The following is a 20,296-nucleotide window of genomic DNA, read 5'->3' on the forward strand; positions in this document are numbered from 1 at the left end:
GTCTTAATTTTGAGGTAAAATACATTTGCCTCTGTATTTCTTAGTGTTTAATTTAAAAGAGCAGACTTTTTACCAGAAGGATAAACTGAAGCATCAAAAATTCAAATCTTGAATCCAGTATTTACCTGTGAAGTATGTGCCTACGAGAGTTTCAATTTATTCCAATGATCTGCCTGATCTAACAATAGACCATATACTGGAACTTTAAAATATGTGCTCCTAATTAGCAGGTTAAATGTAATCTTTTAGATGATACCTTTTTTCCTTTGCTTGTCAGTTTTTGGAGTACACTTAAAAAAGGAATGGGTTACAAGAGACATTGGAAATTTTGAAGTTATAAAAAAATAATCCTTAAAAGAAAGAATTCTGAGACAGCAGCTTCTCACATGGTATCTAATTTAGGTTGGAGATATCTAGGTGCTAATGAATACCTTGCAAGTCAAGAGCCTAAAAGGATTGACAGAATGACAACTTGTAGATGAAAAATTTGTAGCTTATTTTAGTACAGATATGTATAATATAATGTCAAAATGGGAAAACAGAACAGTTTGAACAGAAAAATGATTCATAAAAAGTCTCATATATGAATTATAACATCAATATACAACCTATTTTCTTGTTTTTCTAAGGCATTTCTCCCCAGGCTGTTTGGGTACAGTTTTAAAATTTTGTAATAGGTTAATACTTCCAAAAGTGATAAACAGATTTAACACAATCCAAATCAAAATATCAACATCATTCTTCACAGAATTGGAGAAAACAACCCTAAAGTTTATATGGAACCAGAAGAGACTTGGAACAGCAAAACAATTCTGGGTGCAGGAGAAAAAAAGGGAGGCATCACAATCTCAGACTTGAAATTATATTACAAAGCCACAGTGATAAAAACAGTATGGTACTGGCATAAAACAGACACAAAGATCAATGGAACAGAATAGAAAATGCAGAAACAAATCCAACCATATTTAACTATTTGATCTTTGCCAAAAGGGTAAAAAATACACACTAGAGGAAAGATAGTCTCCTTAATAAATGTTTCTGGGAAAACTGGCTATCTATATGCAGATAATTAAATCCAGACCTATATCTCTCACCATGCACTAAACTGAAATAAAAATGGACTGGCTCCTTGCTCCTTCACTTAACTTGAATACCTGGTACAAAGCCGTCCTACTGCTGGGCACAGCAAACAGGGGACATTAAAAAAATTTTGAATTTCTAAAGTCAACCCACTGTGCAAAAAAAAAAAAAAAAAAATTACTACCTAGAATAGAAAATCAGTTTTGGTAACACAGCCATGATGCCCAGGGTCCAAGGTGGCAAGACAGGCAAAGGGACAGAAAAAGTTCCCTGGATGAAAAAAAGGCATCAATGGAGACTGAAAGGGTGATGCCCTAGTACTTGAATCAGAGTACAAAAACTCATTAGCAGGTGACAAGAATGAGTTTGAATTCATGAAGGAAAGGCAGGACCTCATGTTTGAAGATGTGGTGGAAACCCTGACAAATAACACACAGAAAATTTTGGAAGTAAAAATCACAACACCTGAAGTGAAAAATTCAAAGAGCTCTAGAAGCATAATGGAGAAGCAGGAAGTAAAAGATGTAGCCTCATCAAAAACAGAGTTGGCGGAATAGATAGATTCCAAAATAGGAGAGGATATTGAAAGCTTGACCTTTAAAAGAAAACTAGATGAGCTGAGTAAAAAATTAGACAAAGCTAAAAATCACAGGGGCTGGGGATTTAGCTCAGTGGCAAAAGCGCCTGCCTGGCAAGCGCAAGGTCGTGAGTTCGGTTCTCGGTACCAGAGAAAAACCAAAAAAAAAAAAAAAAAAAAAAATCACAATGAGGTCCAAGGTAAGAAATTACCTCAAAATGGTAAAATCAAAAAAAGTATGGGAGGAGCCTTGTGCGGTAGCAACGACAGAGAAATCACGATGTCTGGCTAGAAGTTCTGGAAAGAGAGGACAGAGAGAATGAAGAGTGCAAGCCAGTGAAAAAAATGGGGGAGAGAAGAAGCCTTGAGGACCTGAAGAATAAAGAAAGGCTCTAAAAGAAGAAAGACCACCAAGGGATGAAGGAGCCATCCCGATGCTGGCTGCAGACTTCTTGTCAGGAACACCAGAAGTCAGAAAGCAATGGGGCTCACATTTTCAGCATTTTAGGAGAAAATGGTTTTGACCCTCCATTTCTACACAAGATTGAGTTAGCATTTAAAAGGATGGTAAAATAAAGACATTCTCGGACCTGCAGAGCCTCAGAAAATTACCAGCCAAAAGGCTTTTGTGAAAGATTTGCTGAAAGATGTTTTCACACAGAATGCAGATGCACACTGAGGAGGAAGAGAGTAGGGAGGCATCGAAAGGGGCTCTAAAAGCCTCAAAGTGTGGAGCTGGGGACCCAGCAAGTGATGGCTTGAACTTCATGTTCATTAAAGAGGTGAAGGCGGCTATGCCTGAGGGGAGGAGCTCAGTGTCCTCAGAATGGAAGGGAAAAGAAAGTCCCAAGATGGAGCAGCAGGAGGCCTCATGGCCAGCGGAGGAGAAGAAAACTCTGGGATGGAGGAGGCAGAAGAGGAGTGGGAAGAAGTAACCTGGGGTGAGGAGAAGGAGGAGGAAGAGGAGGAGGAGGAAGAAAACTCAGGGACAGAAGTGGAGGGAGAGGGAAACTCTGACATGGCAGAGGAGCAGGAAGAAAAAGAAAACTCAGAAATGGACAGAGAAGAGGAGGAGCAGCAGCAGCAGCAGGAGGGAGAAGGAAACCTAAGCACAAAGGGAGGAGAGGGCTCAGTGTTGTGTGAGGAACTTGCCTGTAGTTATTCGGTTAGGGAGAAGGAAAGGTTGGGGCGGCTCCAGGAGGTGTACAATGCTGAGGAAGAAGAAAAGGAAAGAGCTGCTTCCAGAGATTGAGATACTCAGTTCCCACCTTGCATTGGACCTCTCTCTCCGAATCACTGGACAGCAGTTCTGATGAGCGTGAGAAGTGTTCACTGGCAAGTCTGACTGCTACATCAGGAGTTACCAAGGTTTTAGGGAAAACAGAGGAAAAGAGAAACAAGATTCTGAAAATAGAAGAGCTGATGGCCAAAGCAGACTCAATCCAGGAAACTGAAAATTTCAGAAGAGTGATCAGCATCTTCAGGGAGATACAAGAGGAGATTGAGAATACCCAGACGTCTCAGAAATCAAACATTCAGTAGATGACCTGCACAGTAGAATAGGTAAAATCAAGGAAAGAATGAGCAATCTAGATGACCAAATGGAAGAAGTATCTAAGGATACAGTACAAATGTCCAAGCAGCTCATGAGTAACAAAAAACTACCAGAGACAATGAATTCAGAAGCTCCAACATCCATGTCATAGAAGTTCCAGAAAAGGGAATAGGGCAGAGTATAATTAAAACAATAATTGAAGAAAAATTTTCTGAGATAAGGAAAGACTCAAGCCTTGAAATTGTTAGTACTCATCAAATCCCCAGCAAGGTTAATGAGAAACAATTCACTCCTAGCTACTGTGGAAACCAGTACGGGGATTCCTTAAAAAACTAAAACTAGAAATTCCATTTGAGTTATTCAGTTATTTTCCTTTGAGGTATCTTCCTGAAAGAGCTAAAGACATCATGTCACAGTGATACGTGTACACCCATGTTTACGGCAGCACAATTCATAGTGGCTAAACCTTGGAAACAGCCTATGTATCTATAAATAGACGACTGGATAAAGAAAATGTCCATTTATACAATGATGCTCTACCCTGGCATAAAGAAAGAAACTTGAGTCATCTGTAGGAAAATGGATGTACTAGGAGGCCTAATGTTAAGTGAAAGAAATCAAACATACAAGCTTAAATGTTGCCTGGCTTGCCTTACGTGAGAAACTCAAAATATAAAAAAGAACCAGATATAAAAGTGGGGGATAGATCTTTCTCAAATGGGAAGGGGATCAAGAGATGGAGGGAAAGGGGGGGGGGAGGAAGGGAAGGGGATGCAAAGGAATTAAGGTGTGTCCTGTTCATGAACCAGCTCCACACAAGGAGTAGAAACATTACACACTGCAAACATGTACTAATAAAAAATAAAACTTAGTAGGCCAGATGAGACTTAGAATAGTGGCTAATTATTGTCTCAAAGACGCTATGTGGGACACCTAAAGAAAAAAACAAATGGAAACGAAATATGATAATTTCTTTATGTTTTTCTGGTGAGTTTTCCCTGTTAAATAAGTAGGATGGGCCATACTGGGTCAAGGAAACAAGGATGTGGACTCCTAAGAACTTTTGCACCATTATTTTTCTCCAGAGTTCTTTGGCATTTTTGAGCCTCTTCCTTACGATTTTCCTAAGGCAGCCCTCAAGGATTGAGATGTGCCTTTCAGTTTCTAGCATCCCAAGGCTAAAAGCAGAAACAACTACGGCAGCAGGCAGGGGACAGAGCAGAAGAGTGACGTGGAGGATGATGACGTGGATGGCTCATGCTTCTCCTGTCCTGATGATAAATGCCAAATGGCATTTATCTTTCAAATAAATATGGGTATTTAAGTAAAGCCACATATTTTTTTTAATGTTGCCTCATTTTAAGAACATTCTTGGCTCATGGAAACACTTTTCTCTGGCTTGCATTCCATGGGAGCCACCCACTTAATCATGGCCCAGGCCGCAGCACCGCTTGAGGGCCAACCCGGAAGAGTGTTCAGGACTGACCTCTGAGGCCAGGGAGAAGCCCACTTCCCCAGCCATTCTGTGCACTTGGTACTTGCTTCCCTCCTGCTTCAGGTAGAGTTGTTTCCTGTTCTTGCAAATGAACCCTGAATGATAGCTAAATATAGTCAAATTGTAATTTGGAGATATAGCATCAAAAAAAGATTTATTTGAAATAAACTTCAAAAAAAAAAAAGGGGGAAGAATATCATAGATAGGTGACTCTAAAAAATTTCTCCTATATAAATCAATGTGCTAGCTAGCAGCAGCATAAAGAAAAGTACCGAGAATTCTAGCACAGCTCTGAGAATACGCACAGAGACATGCGTGCAGAGGTAGGCTTCAGGCTGGGAAGGAAGGACTGGGTGTGGAGGGAAGGCTACATCCTGAGGACAGCTTTTGAATACCTGGGACTTTAATCCCTCTGGTCAAGTGGCTGGAAATTTAACAATAACAACCCCCAGAACCACCAAAAGCCAAGCAAAAATACTTTTATTTTTGTTCTGAGAATTTCAGTAATGATTTAAGCACATGTCTAATTACATGTCCCCGTTAATTACCGTAGTAGCAAACAGTAAGAACATATTATGGCATCCTATGAAAATTGTTCCTGACCTTGTTGAGAACTGGGACTTTTCAGCTATCTTCTGAGGTTGCATTTATATTTGCAACCAGAAGACCTTTCTGCAGCCTCATGTGTTCATCTATACCATACCGATGGGATTAACTTACACACCAAATAGAAATGTTCAAGGTATTGCATGTGACTTTAAGTCACTTTAAATGTCTTCAATCCAGGGGAGCTAACCAAATCAAATAACTTTGATGTAGTTCAAATGAGCTAAATAATTTATAATGAAGCCTTATTTGTCGGCCCTGTAAAGAGAAAAATCTAAACTCAGACTTGGCTAAGATTTGTGGCTACCTGGACATTTGTTCCAAGTCTCAGGACATACTTTATGCCTAACTTGCTATCTACCTGCTCTTGTATCTGGTCAAGAGAGAACAAGAAGAAAGAACTAATACAGCAAGTTAAACTACCAATGTCTAACTTGCCAAAAGACAAAGGTAGATTCTATAGATATGCAGGTGTTAAAAATGATCTAGCATATTGATTTATCTTTTTGAAATTAAACTAAGCTACCAGCCTAGTGGTGGAAAATGACTTACAGTGTAAGAAATACTGCCTCTGGATACTTTTTTGGAGGGGGCAGTGCTGGAGATCAAACCCATACATGCTAGGAAAATATTCCTAGAACTGAGCTACAGCCCCAGCCCATAAATCTGATCATGATTTTTTCTCATTAATGGCAGCTGAACCCAGTGCTTTTGTACTGAGCTACATCTCAAGCCCCGATCCTTGTTTTTATTTTTTATTTTGAGACAGGGTCTTGATAAATTGCCCAGGTTAGCTTCAAACTTCTGATCCTCTGGCTTCAGCCTTCCAGAGTTCTGGGCTTATAGGTCTGAGCCACAACACTCAGCTTCATCTTGATGTTTGAGAGCTAGATTTCAACAAAAGTTCGTTTAACATTTAATAAATAATAATTATATCTATATCTATTACTCTCTTCTAGAACTGAAGTTATTTATAAAACTGTACATATAAAAAGAGAAAATAAACAGTAGATCTTAATCATATCTGTAAAGATTTTTTTAGCCATATATAGTAATATATTCATAAGTTCCAGGAATTAGGACATGGACAACCCTGGGAGCCATCACTCTGTTTACTACAGTCACTAAGGTCACACATACAAAACAGAATATGTTTCAAAACAGAATCCTAGGAGATTAAGAATATGTAAATGTCTTTGTGACTATCCATGTAATATTTACCAAGACAACTTGCTTAAAAAATTCATTAAGAAATTACTAAGATGAAAACAGCGCAAGATTTGTCTTTTTCCATAGATCCAAATGTATAATTTCTATACCACAAACTGATTAACTGTAAAGAAGACCTTTCCCTCAGATGTATTTCATCACAGCAGAAATCAGCATGTCCCCTCTGTCTTACTTATGAGGTGAGCATCGGGCACATCCTGGGTGCCAGAGTCAAAGACACTGCTATAGGTCTACTGTTGATAACGTGGTAACAGTCTGCCTGGTAAACTGATTGTGCTTGCTAAGTATTACCTGTTTGAATAAAGCGTAGTCCTGTCTTGTGGGCAATGTTCACTGACATATAAGGAAGAAGACGAAATAGTGGTTGCCAAGGAAGCGGCTTCAAACAGTGATGGAGTGCTAGGGACCAGGTCTGGCCTGTGTCGAGATCCCAGAGCTGGGGAATGAAAGCAACACACACTCATGAATCTCAGTATCACATACTGCTTCAGTACCTATAGTAATTTCAATGAGTCAAAAGTATTCATTTTACACATTGAGCTGCAAATGAAATTATGAATTAGCTATGCTCTTCTGAACTACAGTAGAAATGTAAAAGAGCTGCTTGCAAACAGGTTAAACAGAAAGGAAATTAAATTAATTTGCAAAATTGCTTATGGAAATGATATTATGAATGTTCTTTTACAAATCTAATAAAGTGATTTGCTATTTCAAAAAGATGGCATTAAGAAGTCCTAGGAGATTAAGGAGATAATTTGACTGAGATTGAAAGCATGACTGGCAGATGTGTAACCAGAGCAAACCTGCTTTGCTCCCCCTGTGAAATGCACACGCCTGTGTCCCTCAGTTTAGACCTGAAATGACTTTTCACAAGCTGCAAAATGCTTCAACAAACCAAGAGTCCATGACTGAGTCCACACATGCCTTTAAATGCGACCCAGGCTCTTGACCTTATACCTTAATAGCAAGCACGCATTATGAAAAGTGAGAAAAATCCTATTTCTTTTGAAAAACCTAGGAGCCCATGAAATCATACAAGAAGCATCTCTTTTTGGGAAAGAAGAATGTTCTAGACCCACAATGGCCCATGCCCACTTTGATAGAATCTATGTAGATTCTTTTTCACCTTTCCCCCAAACTGAAAAAAAAAATGTAATAAATACAATATAACCTTACGGGGTTTCTGGCATTTCCCGATCGGCACTGCATATCCAACAGTATGTATTTTCAGTGTGGAAATGGACACTGGACCAAATATGCACTGTCATGGGAGTGTGGGTTTTCTTTTCTTTTTTTGTGGTGCTGGGAATTGAACCCAGTGCCTCTGTGTGCAAGGCAGCTTCTCTAGCAATGAGCTGCAGCCCAGCACCAGGATCTTGGATCTGAAGGAGTTTATGTGGTGGGATAGAGAGAGGCATGGAGAGAAAATGGAGGCAGTACAGGAAGCACTGCACTTTATGAGGCCAGACAACAATGCATAAAAAGTTCTGGATGGTGGAGTTCTGCCTCCATTTAGGTCAAAATAAATCTCATGTTTGAATGTTGACCTTTGGTCATTCATGATTTTATAAAATCATCATCTAGAACTGTTTCTCCATCCTCCTGGTTTTTTTTTTTTTTTTCTTTTTTAAATCAACGTGGCAGGTAGAATTCTAAGAGAACTCCCAGTGCCCCACGCTTTTGTCTGATCTTCCTTTGAGTGTGGGTGATTCTGATGAATACAATGAGATATCACTGCTGGGATGATTCTGTGTGACCTGGCAAAAGGGATTCTGCAATGTAATCCAGGTTGCTTTGAACTGGTAACTCTGAATTGGTCAAAGGAGAGATAATCCAGGGGGCTTGATCTAATCACATGAGCACTTTATTTATTTATTTATTTTTGGTTTTTTTATTTTTCTCTGGTACCGGGAACCGAACTCACGACCTTGAGCTTGCCAGGCAGGCGCTTTGCCACTGAGCTAAATCCCCAACCCCTCACATGAACACTTTAAATCTGGGTCTAGAGGTTGGAGGTAGGCAATCCGAGAGTGCAAATGTTGAAGGGAAATGTCAAGGAATTCTTTGTTTGCGCATGGTGGAGGTTGCACAGCAAGGAATGTAGGGGGTCCCTAGGGGCCAGGCAGGATTCTCAGTTGTCACAGAGAAAGAAAAGGGGCCTCCCACCTAACACAGCAGCGAGGAACTGAATTCTTCCAACAACACAAATGACTCAGAAAGTGGATTCCTCTATAGTACTTCCAGAGAGGAACTCAGTCCAGCTGGTCCCTGATTTCTGCTTTTGAGACCCCTGAGAAGACAACCCAGGTGAGATGTAGCCAATATTCTGACTTACAGAACTACTAGCTAATAAATGAGTATTGCTTTAAGATGCTGAATTTGTGATGATTTGTTACAGGACAGTAGAGAAGGAACGCAATCCAGACATAGCAAGGATGCCAAAAACAAATGGGTAAAAGCTAGAGGGAAATTTGTCCATAATTTAATGCACCCTGAAAGGGGAAGTTCCCAAGCATAGGGCATGGGAAAGAGGCCAAACCCTGTACATAAAAGACTGCAGAGAAACTCATTTGATAATGGCATGCTACAGTCTCAAAGAATACGCTCTTAAACTTCTGAGACCTTTTCAAGTATAATGTCTCATAACGTGAAGCAAAAGGCCCAACGAGGCACGAGAAAAGAATACAGTATGGGTACTCCCACGTTTCCAGGTATGTGGATACATGTAGTGTGTTTCTTCATATTTCTTTTTCTAGATTAACAACCGGCCCCGCTGCTTGAACTTTAGAGGTCATGGTGAGCGCACTATTTGAAAGCCTCATTAATATAGTTTAGAAGTAAGTTCATCCCCGGACTCAGAAGTCCTCTCTGTCCTTATTGCTGGGCCACACTGCTGCCCAGCCCAGGCTGGGGAAGAGGTAGCCAGGCCCTGGCAGCAAAGTTACAGAGCATAGGGATGTGGTGTGAACCTGCAGAAGAAACTGCTCCTAGAAGGTGGGACTGAGAGCCAGACCGAAACACCCATCTACTCAGCCAGGCCCCCTGGTCTGTGCACGGAGCCACTGTCACCACTGGGCACTGTGCAAATCTTAAGGCCACGAATGACCTCAGAAGCTTGCCCTCAGGAAGCTCAGCATCTCCCCAGCTTCATAAAACCAAAGGCAAAAGTGGACAAAAAAAGCGAAGGGCTTATAAGAGACTAAAAGTGGGAAGATAAGGGTGGCAACTATTTGATAATGGGGATTATTTGTTGGATGATATTTTTTATGTTTTCAAAAAAAAAAGTGTGTCCTACTTTCCAGGCTGTAATTTTCTTCTGTTTCTTAGACACCATTAATTTTATGTGCGTGCTCAGAAAACCAGGTTAGTATGATGGGGGAAAAGCCAAGGCAGTGTAGCTTAGGGGATGGCGATAAATATGTTTCAGGAACTGGGGCTTCGGTGCAGAGAGGGCCAAGAGCGAGTCATTAACGCTTCCACTGAAACTGCTAACTCTGGATACAAGTTGGTTTATGGGAAGACGAGAAAGAAAGAAACCCAATATAGCACTGGTAGATGAATGCTGCAGAAGTGGATGGGAATAACACCCGATTCTAAGGTTTCAGTTGAAAAAAGAAAACCCCTCCAAGAGATCTTGCCTTCTACAGGAAGTTGAAGATCTTTTTTAGGAAACGCTGGGATTCTCCAGAGAATATACTGCTAGAAAAATCTAAAGGGACACTTCTACTTATTGGACTGGAAGAGAAAAACCAAATGATCAACTCAGAAATTAGAGTAGTTAGAGACGTGCATTGAAAGGATTCAGTACTCATTCTTCATATAAAGTTTTAGCAAACTAGCCATAAAAAGAGAGCTTCCTTGACCTGACTATGGGCACTAACTCTAGCAAAGGTTTTTCTCAACATGAAACATTACAAGCATTCCCTTTAAAATCAGGACAAGAAGAGGCTGTCCACAGTCAACACTTCGATTCATCAGAAGTACTAGCCAGCCCCACTCAAAAGCATGAAAAAAGTGGAGTGTGGGGTCTATGTAGCAGCAACAAACAGCCTGACCATCCAGTTCTTAAAATGGTACTACTTTTTAAAACCTACATGAATCAATTTCTGTATCTATGCACGGAATAAATCTAACAAAAGAGATGTACAGTATTCAAGTGTAGCAAGAAGAATATTGTGAAATTTCAAATTCATTAAAGAAGATCTAACTAATTGAAGAAGAAACTTGTGACATTTATGTGTATATTTATATGTGCACAGAATAAGGTTAGGAGTTAAAATGTTAGTATTTAATATTATCAGGTAGTAGGATCATAGATTTTTTTGGAATATTTCAGTATTACATAATTTCTATCATCAATCATAAATGTATTGTTTATAATGGTATTTAAAGTTTACATGAACTATAGTATACTATATGTAGCCTTTAAAACTTTAATAGATTACTATCTGAGAATACTTTCTAATTTTTCTACTCTGAAGTTATATAAGTTTTATAAGTAAACCATGGATTTTTCTTTATTACTGAAGTATCTTATCTGTACCTTCTTCATCGAGGCTGCTAAAACTTTGTCCTTCAGTCAGCAAGTCATGCTTCTCATCCTTCCACTCCTGGCTAACTGAGGACACAATCTCCTGGGAAGTTGCCTTTAAGGCAGCGATGGAATTGCACCATTTCTTAGAAGGTGAGGCTTTCAAAGCTAGACAGAAAGGAAAAAGGAAAGACAAAAGAAAATACTTATAAAACCACATGCACATTTAAAAATTAATATTTTATTTATTATTTAACATCTTACTATCTGAGTAGAAGGAAAAAGCCTTTATATATAGAAAGCATGCATATATACATACGGAGATGAAATTGTATTTTGGCCATATTATTTGTCCAAAATGACATGGCTTAAAAATATCCCGGCATAAATTAGAGTTGAAGTTCCCAGAATTTGAAATAAAGTCTTATTTGAGGTGAATGCCACATGTTTTCTTACCAAAGAATTATTTTTTCTCCTTCGAACAGTGTTTTTCCAGTGCTGGGAGCATCTGGGTGAATTGGTAAATGCAGATGGTAAAGTATGGAGAGTTCTCATGACCCCAGTTTTATTAACTGGAGGCTGGGAATTTCTAAACATGCCAGTGCTTAACCTTATACACATGTTGCCCCACTCAGCTAAAGTACTTCTGGTTGGATTTTTCTTTCTGTGAATTTCCACTGAAATTTCCTACTCAGTATCTTTTCTAGGTCAGATTACATCAGATGTGTAATTCACTCCCCATTTTTGTCCAAGTGGCATTCTCCAACTCGTGAGTGTGTTGGGAACCTGAACCCACGAACATGAGCTTGGGCATCCTAACGTGCTTGCTAAGGCTGTGACTTCACATAGGGTACAAAGGAAGCTGCAGCTGGACCATCCCCACTTAGATGCACTTTTCATTGCCATAATTCTTCTTGGCTTAATATTGTTAAAGAATCTGCTTGGAGGAAACTGGAAAGGGAGAGGGAAGTTGAGGCTTATTTATGCTTTCCTTAAGCTTGTTTCTGGCAATATCTCTTCTCCTTCGGAGGTTAGCATAAAAGGATAAGCTGTCAGCAAATGCATTAGAATAACTGTGATTAGCTTTGGGGATTTCAGAGTGTAGACTGCACTGCTCATCTGGGGCCTGCCCATGGGCAGCTTGCAAGAACTTAATTGGAGAAGGACTTTGGGATTCACAAATGAGGGAAGAATAAAGGGCATTCGCTCTGCTTACTGAGATGAGAAGGTTTATATGTCCCCTGGGTAACCTTATAATTATAATAATATTGTCATCATTCATAAATTGTGTGCATTGCCTTGGAAGGCAGCATTCACACTGTACATCTCAAAGTATCCAACTGTCTGAGGAAAGTTTCTCCTTTTAAAGGTCAAGCAACCAAGATTAGAAAGACTGACTAGCTCCAGGTCACAGAGCTAGACAGCGTGAATTCCATGGATCTGTTTTGTTTTATTCAGTTGCCTAATCAGTGGTTCATTTTCTAACCTGTTAGCATTCCATTTTCTGGTTAAAGTGTGTGTGTGTGTGTGTGTGTGTGTGTGTGTGTAGAATAAAACTAAGATGAGCCTAATGCTTTTTTTTGGTACCAGGAATCAAACTCATGACCTTGCGCTTGTCAGGCAGGCCCTTTAAGATGGGCATGGTAGCTGGTAATACCAGCTTTCAGGGAGGCTAAGGCAGAAGAAATGAAAACTGAAGCCTAGCCCTGGGTGATTTAGCAAAATCCTGTCTCAAAAGATAAAATATAAAGGCCCAGGGCTACAGCTTAGTGAGATGGCCCTGGGTTCAATCCCCAGTACTGAAAAGAAAAAACAAAACAAAACAAACAAACAAAAAGTAAAACTAGATTTTACTTTTCTTTGAGAGATTCTGAATGTCTAAAAACTGACCAAAATTTATTTTAATGATAACTTAAGTGGGCTAAATAAGTCACGGTTTATTTAATTCTCTATTCTATTAACAGTGACCATCTCAGAGTGCAGTCTGAATAAACATGCATGCACTGGCTTCTGCTATAGCAGTCTGTCTGCTACCTTTCATTAAGAAAGGGTGAGAGCTAAAGCTATCTAGATGTGGAAGAATTCTCTAAAGGGATTTATTGTGGACATTAAGGAGAAGACAAGACAGCATACATGTCACAAAGTCCTTCATTGATAACAAAGTTTATATAGTAGATGTAATATATTCTTCTTCTATATCTGTGAGCATAGAGTCCAATAAGAGATAGTATTTAAGATATATAAGTGCAATCTATAAGATGGAGAAGTAGAACATACAGTATACTAGATCCTGACAAATGTTAAGAAAGAAAAAGCAAGGCAAGTAGATGGGAATAATTTTTTTCCACTGTGGCAGGAGGACAAGCATTATCATTATATCTAGGAAAAAGTGATCGAATACATGCTCAGGTTAAAAATGGGAAAAACTTTACACCGTACAATGTATTGGGTAAATAGTTAAATACTTGGAAGAAAACAAGGTTAGATCTACCATACTTTATCATCAAAATAACTATCACATGGATTAGTGAAAAAAATTAAAAATCTATAAAAAAATAATATGGGTAAACATTTATCTGATTCCTTAAAGTTCTTTAAGGGATAAAATAGGCATAAAAATGATTTGGCATAGAAAAAATTCCATTTATAATAATATTTAAAAAATGAAATACTTAGGAATAAAAGAATGGAAATTTATACACTGAAAGCTAGAGTTGAAAGAAATTAATGAAGTCCTAAATAAAATAAAGATACCCCACATTCATGGGATAGAAGACATAATATTGTTAAGATGGTAATACTTTCCAGAATAATCTACAGATTTAACAAAAACCAAAATGCTTTCTTTATTATAGAAATTGACCAGGTAGTTATAAAATTCAAATGGAAATACAGGGGCCTCAAAATCCAAAATTGCCTGAACAATCTGAAAGAGGATAGGTAAAAGAATCACACTTCTTAATTACAAAATTTACAATACAAAACTAAAATAATCTGGACAGTAGGGTACTGGCATTAGAGTAGGCATATTGATTAATGGAATAGAATCAAAAGCTCGGAAATAAATCCTCATAAATGTAGTCAATTGATTTCCTGCAAGGGTACTAGGGTAGTTCAATGGTGGGGGAGAATAGGCTCTTCAACAAGTGGTGGTGGGACACTGAAGACACACATACAGAAAAGTGAACAAACCCAACCTCACACCATACACAAAATATTAAATCATAATGAATCGTAGACCCAACAGAAGAGGTAAATCTATAGAACTCTTAAAAGAAAACGTGGAAATAAGTCTTCATGACATTGGGTTAGGCAGTGCTTTCCTAAATGACACAAAAAAAATCAGTGACAAAAGAAAAAACTGGACTGCATTAAAATTAAGAATTTTTGTGCTTCAAACCATACTATCAAAAAAGTAAATAGAAAATGCATAACAAGGAAAAAATATTTGTAAGTTGTATATCTAATAACAGACTCATGCTCAGAATACTTAAAGAACTCTTACAACTCAACAACAGAAAGATAAATGACTCAACTAAAGATAGACAAAAGATTTGAAAAAACATTTTTCCAAAGAAAGGTGTAAATTGCCAATAAGCACATAACAAGGTATTCAACATCATCAGGAATTAGAAAACTAAACTTCAGACCCACAATGAGATACTACAGTACTTCATACCCATTAGGATGGCTAAACTGAAAGATAGTAACATACATTAATGAGGGTAGAAAGAAATTGTAACCCTCAGAGATTGCTGGTGGTGCTGTAAAATGGTGCAGCATCTTTGGAAGAGAGTCTGGGCAGTTCCTGAAAATTTTACAGAGTTATCTTCTGGCCCAAAAATTCTACTCTAGGTTGTACACAAGAGAAATAACAATACATATCTGCACAAAACTTTGTACATGAATGTTCATAGCAGTATTAGTTATAATAGCTAACAAATAGAAATAGTTAAGCATCCATCAACTGACAATGGATAAAATATGTTGTCTCTATACAATGGAATATTATTCAGCAATAAAAAATAAAGTACTGACACAGACTATAGTATGGATAAATATTGAAAACACTTGTTAAGTGAGAAATGTTAACACAAAAGGTCACACATTACATGGTTCATATTGGTAAGAGCATGGAGACAGGAAATAAATGAGTAGTTTCCATGGGTGGGAGAGTGGGGAGTGGTAATGGATTACTTTGTTTTTTTTTTTTTTTTTTTGGTTTTTCTCTGGTACCGGGAACCGAACTCACGACCTTGCTCTTGGCAGGCAGGCGCTTTGCCGCTGAGCTAAATCCCCAGCCCCTGTAATGGATTACTATAGCTCTGGGGTTTCCTTTTAGGGTAATAAAAATGCTCTAAAATTAGATAGTGGTGATGACTGTATAACCCAGTGAACATATTAAGAACTACAAAACTGTACATTCTAGAAGTTCTTTTTGTGGTATGTGGAATTATATTTTGACAAAACTTGTAAAAACTGGGCAATGAAATCAAAAAATGAAAAAAATTCAATAAATGTACTGCTCAAGAAGTAAGACTTGTTACCTTAAAAACACGACAAGCATACAAACTAGGAAAATGTGGAGCACATGCTATGCTTTTAGAACTGAAGAAAACACTGAGTATACATTTAATTTATATGCTACTAAGAAAAACAAAACCTCCCAAGATGTGGAGTCCTTGGAGGACTTTCCCCAAGGCTGGACAGTAAAGAGCATATCCTTTATGAACCTACTAGTTTCCTGCAAGGAAGCTTATGTTTGCTCCCCTGGCATAAGGTTAAAGGAGGTGGAAAACCTTGAAAATCTGAACCACAGCTGGTATTTACACAGGCTTGCAGTCTGAATAAATATAACTTTATGGTTCATCTTAGGCGAAAAACTAAAAAGGAAACAAAAAGCTGCAACAAACCATAGACAGAGAATTTAATTTATAGTGGTCTCAACCTGACAGCAGTTTTAATATGCCAAAGATAGTCAAGAGCAAAAAATATCTTTCTCAGGATAATGAGGTAAAAGGGGGATTATTTCTTTAATATGTGGAGTTCCTATAACTCATGTGGAAAAATAACACCCAATATAAATGGTCAAATGTTATGAAGGTCAATTCTCAAAGGCATTATAAATGGCTATCAAGCACGAGGAATGCTTGAGCCCTACCAGTACTCAAGAAATGCAAAATGAAATGATCAGATAATATTTTTTTACTTATCAGAGTAGCATAATTTTAAAAAGCATGTGCTGGCTGAGGGCTGGTAGAAGACAGACCCATGGGAGCCTTCAGCGGTGCAGTCTCTTCTGGCAGTTGTGCGCAGTTTAGTACCCTATCATTCCTTCTTGGACTCTGTTCCGAGTAAACAAGCCCTAATTGAGATGCAGCATTTATCTGAAATTACGTTCATAAAAATATTAGGTAGAAAAGGAGAAACTACATAACTGCCAAATACTGAAAGAGTGGTAAAATGGATTACGGCACACCCACATAATTTTAATGTATTACAATTTTAAATGATGTTTTGGTAGGCTCTTCAAGGATGTGGGAAACTATTCATGGCATGCTATGTGAAAAACAGGACATATAGCTAAAACTATAAATCATTATGTTACTGGTTTTTCTTTTCAGTTCTGAAGACTGAATCTGGAACCTCATGCATGCTAAGCATTCACTCTTGTCACTGACCTATGATCTGCTAGTGAACAGTTTTATAAGAATTCATAAAGCACAGAAATAAAGATTGGTAGGAAGTACATAAAAATATTAGTGCCCAATAGCTCAAGGTTGTGGGGTACTGAGTAATTGTCACTGTTTTGTTTGTATCTTTCAAACACCAATAAATACTGTAGGAAAATTTGTTCTATGTAAATACAAAACATGAACATTCTACTTTTACAGTTTTTGTGGGTGGCAAAATTATGTTTTGGGCTATAAAACTGGGCCACAGAATAGACAATGAGAACATAAAAATATGTGTATAATAGTTATTTTATCCTTTTCACACAGTTTAAAAACTTACTATATATATATCTATCTCATATATTCACTGTAGAAATTTTAATAAATATCAACATAAGGAAAAATAAAATCCCACATAATCCTTTGACTTGAAATATATATTATTAACATTGGCTTAGTTTGCTTTTCTTTTTTTAATCACTGAAGGTTTGAAGTTAGGATGTTGATTTGATATTTTTCTTCTTTTTTATTTACTTATTTTTGTCTTTTTAAGACAGAGTCTTGAACTCACTCTGTAGCCCAGGCTGGCCTCAAACTCGCAACGATCCTCCTGCCTCAGCCTCCCAAGTGCTGGGATTACAGGCATGCATCACCACCCCCAGGTCTGCTTTTTTAAACAAACTTCTTTATCTCTATAAATTTCTCTTGGAGCACTGCCTTTGCAGGATCCCATAAATTGCTGGCATGGGCATTTTCATTTGTCTCTGAGTTCTTCTATATCCCCTGCGATTTCTTTAACCTATCAGTAGTTTAAGAGTATGTTGTTTAATTTTCACATATTTGTAAGTTTTCCAGATTTCATTTTTTTATTGATTCATCCCACTGTGATGAAAAGGGTATTTCATATGATTTTAATATTTTTAATTCACCAAGACCTGGTTTGTGGCCTCCATGGTCTATCCTGGAGAATGTTCCATAGGGATAACTACTTTCATAGCTTTACATGTCTCATTAGAATTCTGCTGTGCATTTAAGGTACACAGACTGATAACCACACTCATGTAAGTAAATCTATACTTATGTGACTAACTGTACATCTAATACATTTCCACTGGTTGCATACAATTCCATTATTTGACTATACTATAATATATTTAACCAATATATTACATGGTTGAACATACACACATACTAGTTTTTTCACCAAAGACCAGGGCTAATGATTATTATGTCAATAAATACCTGATTAGGGTACATAACCATAATTACTAAATGATTACTAATGTAGGGAAAAAAAGTTTCAACTCTTCCAATAAAAATTTTACAGAGAGTAAAGTCAGCAGCTAAGTACTATAAGAAATTTTCGTACTAATCTTACCTTGAATTTTCTTGAAAACTCTGGAATTCATAAACTTTAGAAATCTGTCTGCATAAAAACTTGGTCTATGAACTGAAACAGTGTCCTGAAAAGATAAATCAAGGATCACAGGATTATCTTTTGAGAGTTCATTCAAGTTAGAAGCAAAATCTCTATAAGTGGTTCTCTGCTGGCTACTGTTCTGGCCAAAGTACCCACAGGCTAGAAAGAGAAAGCTCCTGTGTCCTGTGGGGCCCCGGAGCCTGGTCTGGGGAGGAGAGCACAAACTCAATCCAAACAAAGGTTCTAGATGCTCAACATATACTGGAGCTTTAGGGGACAGAGGATTGATGGCCAAAGGACTCCGCTACATACATCAGAGAGCTGACGTTTAATCACAACACTGGGTCCCCAGAGGGGCTTCTACATTCTGTTTTTACAGGTAGCCAGTGCTTCCAGTGTCATTTGGAAAGGAGGGTAGTGCTCTTAGCCATGGATAAAAATCAGGGCCATAAATAAACAGAACAACTCTAATGTAAGAACGACACTTCAGCCAAAGTGTTCTGGCTTCACCTCCAAGTGACAAGATGAATGAACACTAGGAGGATTCCTAGGAGACAGGGCTAACCGATGTGACACCAAATTATCTACTGATCAAACAGGAGCGAAATGTTAACTCTTCTCTCAGGCTTGGCAGGACTCTAACACCATAGGGTCATTTTACTACAAATCTAAGAAAGGGAATAGATGAATGAATGGATTGCTTCTGTTCATTCATAATCAATTATTGGCTCTCTAAGCTGTACATTTCTGGAAATTTGCTTGTATGCATACCACTCCATTTTCAGTTCAGGTTACGGATTTTAACAGGTCAATTTCTAAAAATTTAATTTTAGATGCTACAAAGTATCAACAGTGAGGATGGGGGGAAAGCCCCCACAAAAGCTAGGAGACCTGGTTTTAGCGTGAGCTCTAACTTTAAAAGGTTGCGTGATCCCAGGAACAGCTAGAGACTCAGGGCCTCAGTTTCTTCCTCTGTGAAACAGGGTGTTCTAGCAGCATAATCAGCACATGAGAAAGGAACAGTATCACGGCCCCTTTTTGGCATGTTCTGAGGATCCTCTAGTCTCTTGGTAAGGCTGTGATGTGGCACAACATTTACCCCTGGTACAACATGCTTAGTGTAATATGCATTCTTCCCAGGGTGCTGGCAGTTTCTGCCTGAAGTGGACACCTTCTCACAACAAGTACAGTAATTTAGCACTATCAGCAGGATGCAAGGAGTATCTGTAGAAGACTGAGGCCTAGTGTAAAGGAGTTCCATTCTTATTCTCTAATATGAAGAAACACTGTCTATGTAAGGGTCATATTTATAAACAAACAAAAATCTCGATTATGCTTATGATGTCACAAATATATAATTAGCATGGAGATTTTCTTAAAAAATGAACAAATAAAAAAGAGAAGATGTGTTTTAAATGGACAAAGTTAGGGCCGCATAGAAGCATCTGGCCAGCCCAGGACTGGGCCACTGAGATCAGAAATCTCACCAGCTTTTTTTTTTTTGGTACTGGAAATTGAACTCATGACTTCAGGCTTGCCAGGCAAATGCTTATACTGCTGAGCTATATCCCCAGCCCCAGAAATCTCACCAGGTAACAGGGGTTGGAAGCTGTGTCAGCAAACAGCGGGGGAATGATGCAGAAGCAGGCATGTTTGTTCTTTCTCCCTTCCATGTTCAAGGTGCTAGGCTGTCTTTACCTTTCTCAGCAGGAAGTGAAACTAAAATTAACTCACCATTTTGAATTTCTCTATTTTTTTTTTGGTACCAGGAATCAAACTCATGACCTCAGGCTTGCCAGGCAAGCGCTCATGCCACTGAGCTATATCCCCAGCCACACAAGTCTTTCATCTGAATAAGCTTGTGGTTACATCTTAGAACCAAATTTGTGAGCCTCTTGTTTAAAAGTGCATTGTGACAGAGGTCAGCCCTTAGCCCATGGACAAACTACAGATCTTTCAAGCTGCAAGATTATTAACAGTCTTCCACAAAACTGAAAAATGTATGTTCTTTTCCAGGAAGGAGAAGAACAACATCTATAATTTATCCTCTTTAAAAGGAAAGTATCTGCAAACATCTTAAAAGAAAATGTGGGATCAAATTCTGGACCATTATATTCTTTGGAAGTG

The 20,296-nt window shown here is 38.3% G+C and overlaps 1 protein-coding gene across 5 annotated transcripts in view; it reads right to left on the reverse strand.

Annotated features, from left to right (window-relative positions):
* Window positions 1–20,296, reverse strand: part of Pip5k1b (phosphatidylinositol-4-phosphate 5-kinase, type I, beta) — a 294,854-nt gene that overhangs the window by 73,756 nt on the left and 200,802 nt on the right. For 3 of the 5 annotated variants that reach the window (XM_005388578.2, XM_013516346.1, XM_013516347.1), the window contains exons 11-13: window positions 18,128–18,212; window positions 11,087–11,242; window positions 6,835–6,979 (exon numbers count right to left, since the gene is read on the reverse strand). In XM_005388578.2, the coding sequence (XP_005388635.1) occupies window positions 6,835–6,979; window positions 11,087–11,242; window positions 18,128–18,212 (386 nt within the window). Of the gene's footprint in view, window positions 1–6,126; window positions 6,201–6,834; window positions 6,980–11,086; window positions 11,243–18,127; window positions 18,213–20,296 lie in introns of those variants that run through there. The other 2 variants (XM_013516349.1, XM_013516348.1) reach the window with 2 other exon arrangements.

This window comes from Chinchilla lanigera, unplaced genomic scaffold (assembly GCF_000276665.1).
Source record: "Chinchilla lanigera isolate Chin_1 unplaced genomic scaffold, ChiLan1.0 scaffold00033, whole genome shotgun sequence".
Taxonomy (NCBI): domain Eukaryota; kingdom Metazoa; phylum Chordata; class Mammalia; order Rodentia; family Chinchillidae; genus Chinchilla; species Chinchilla lanigera.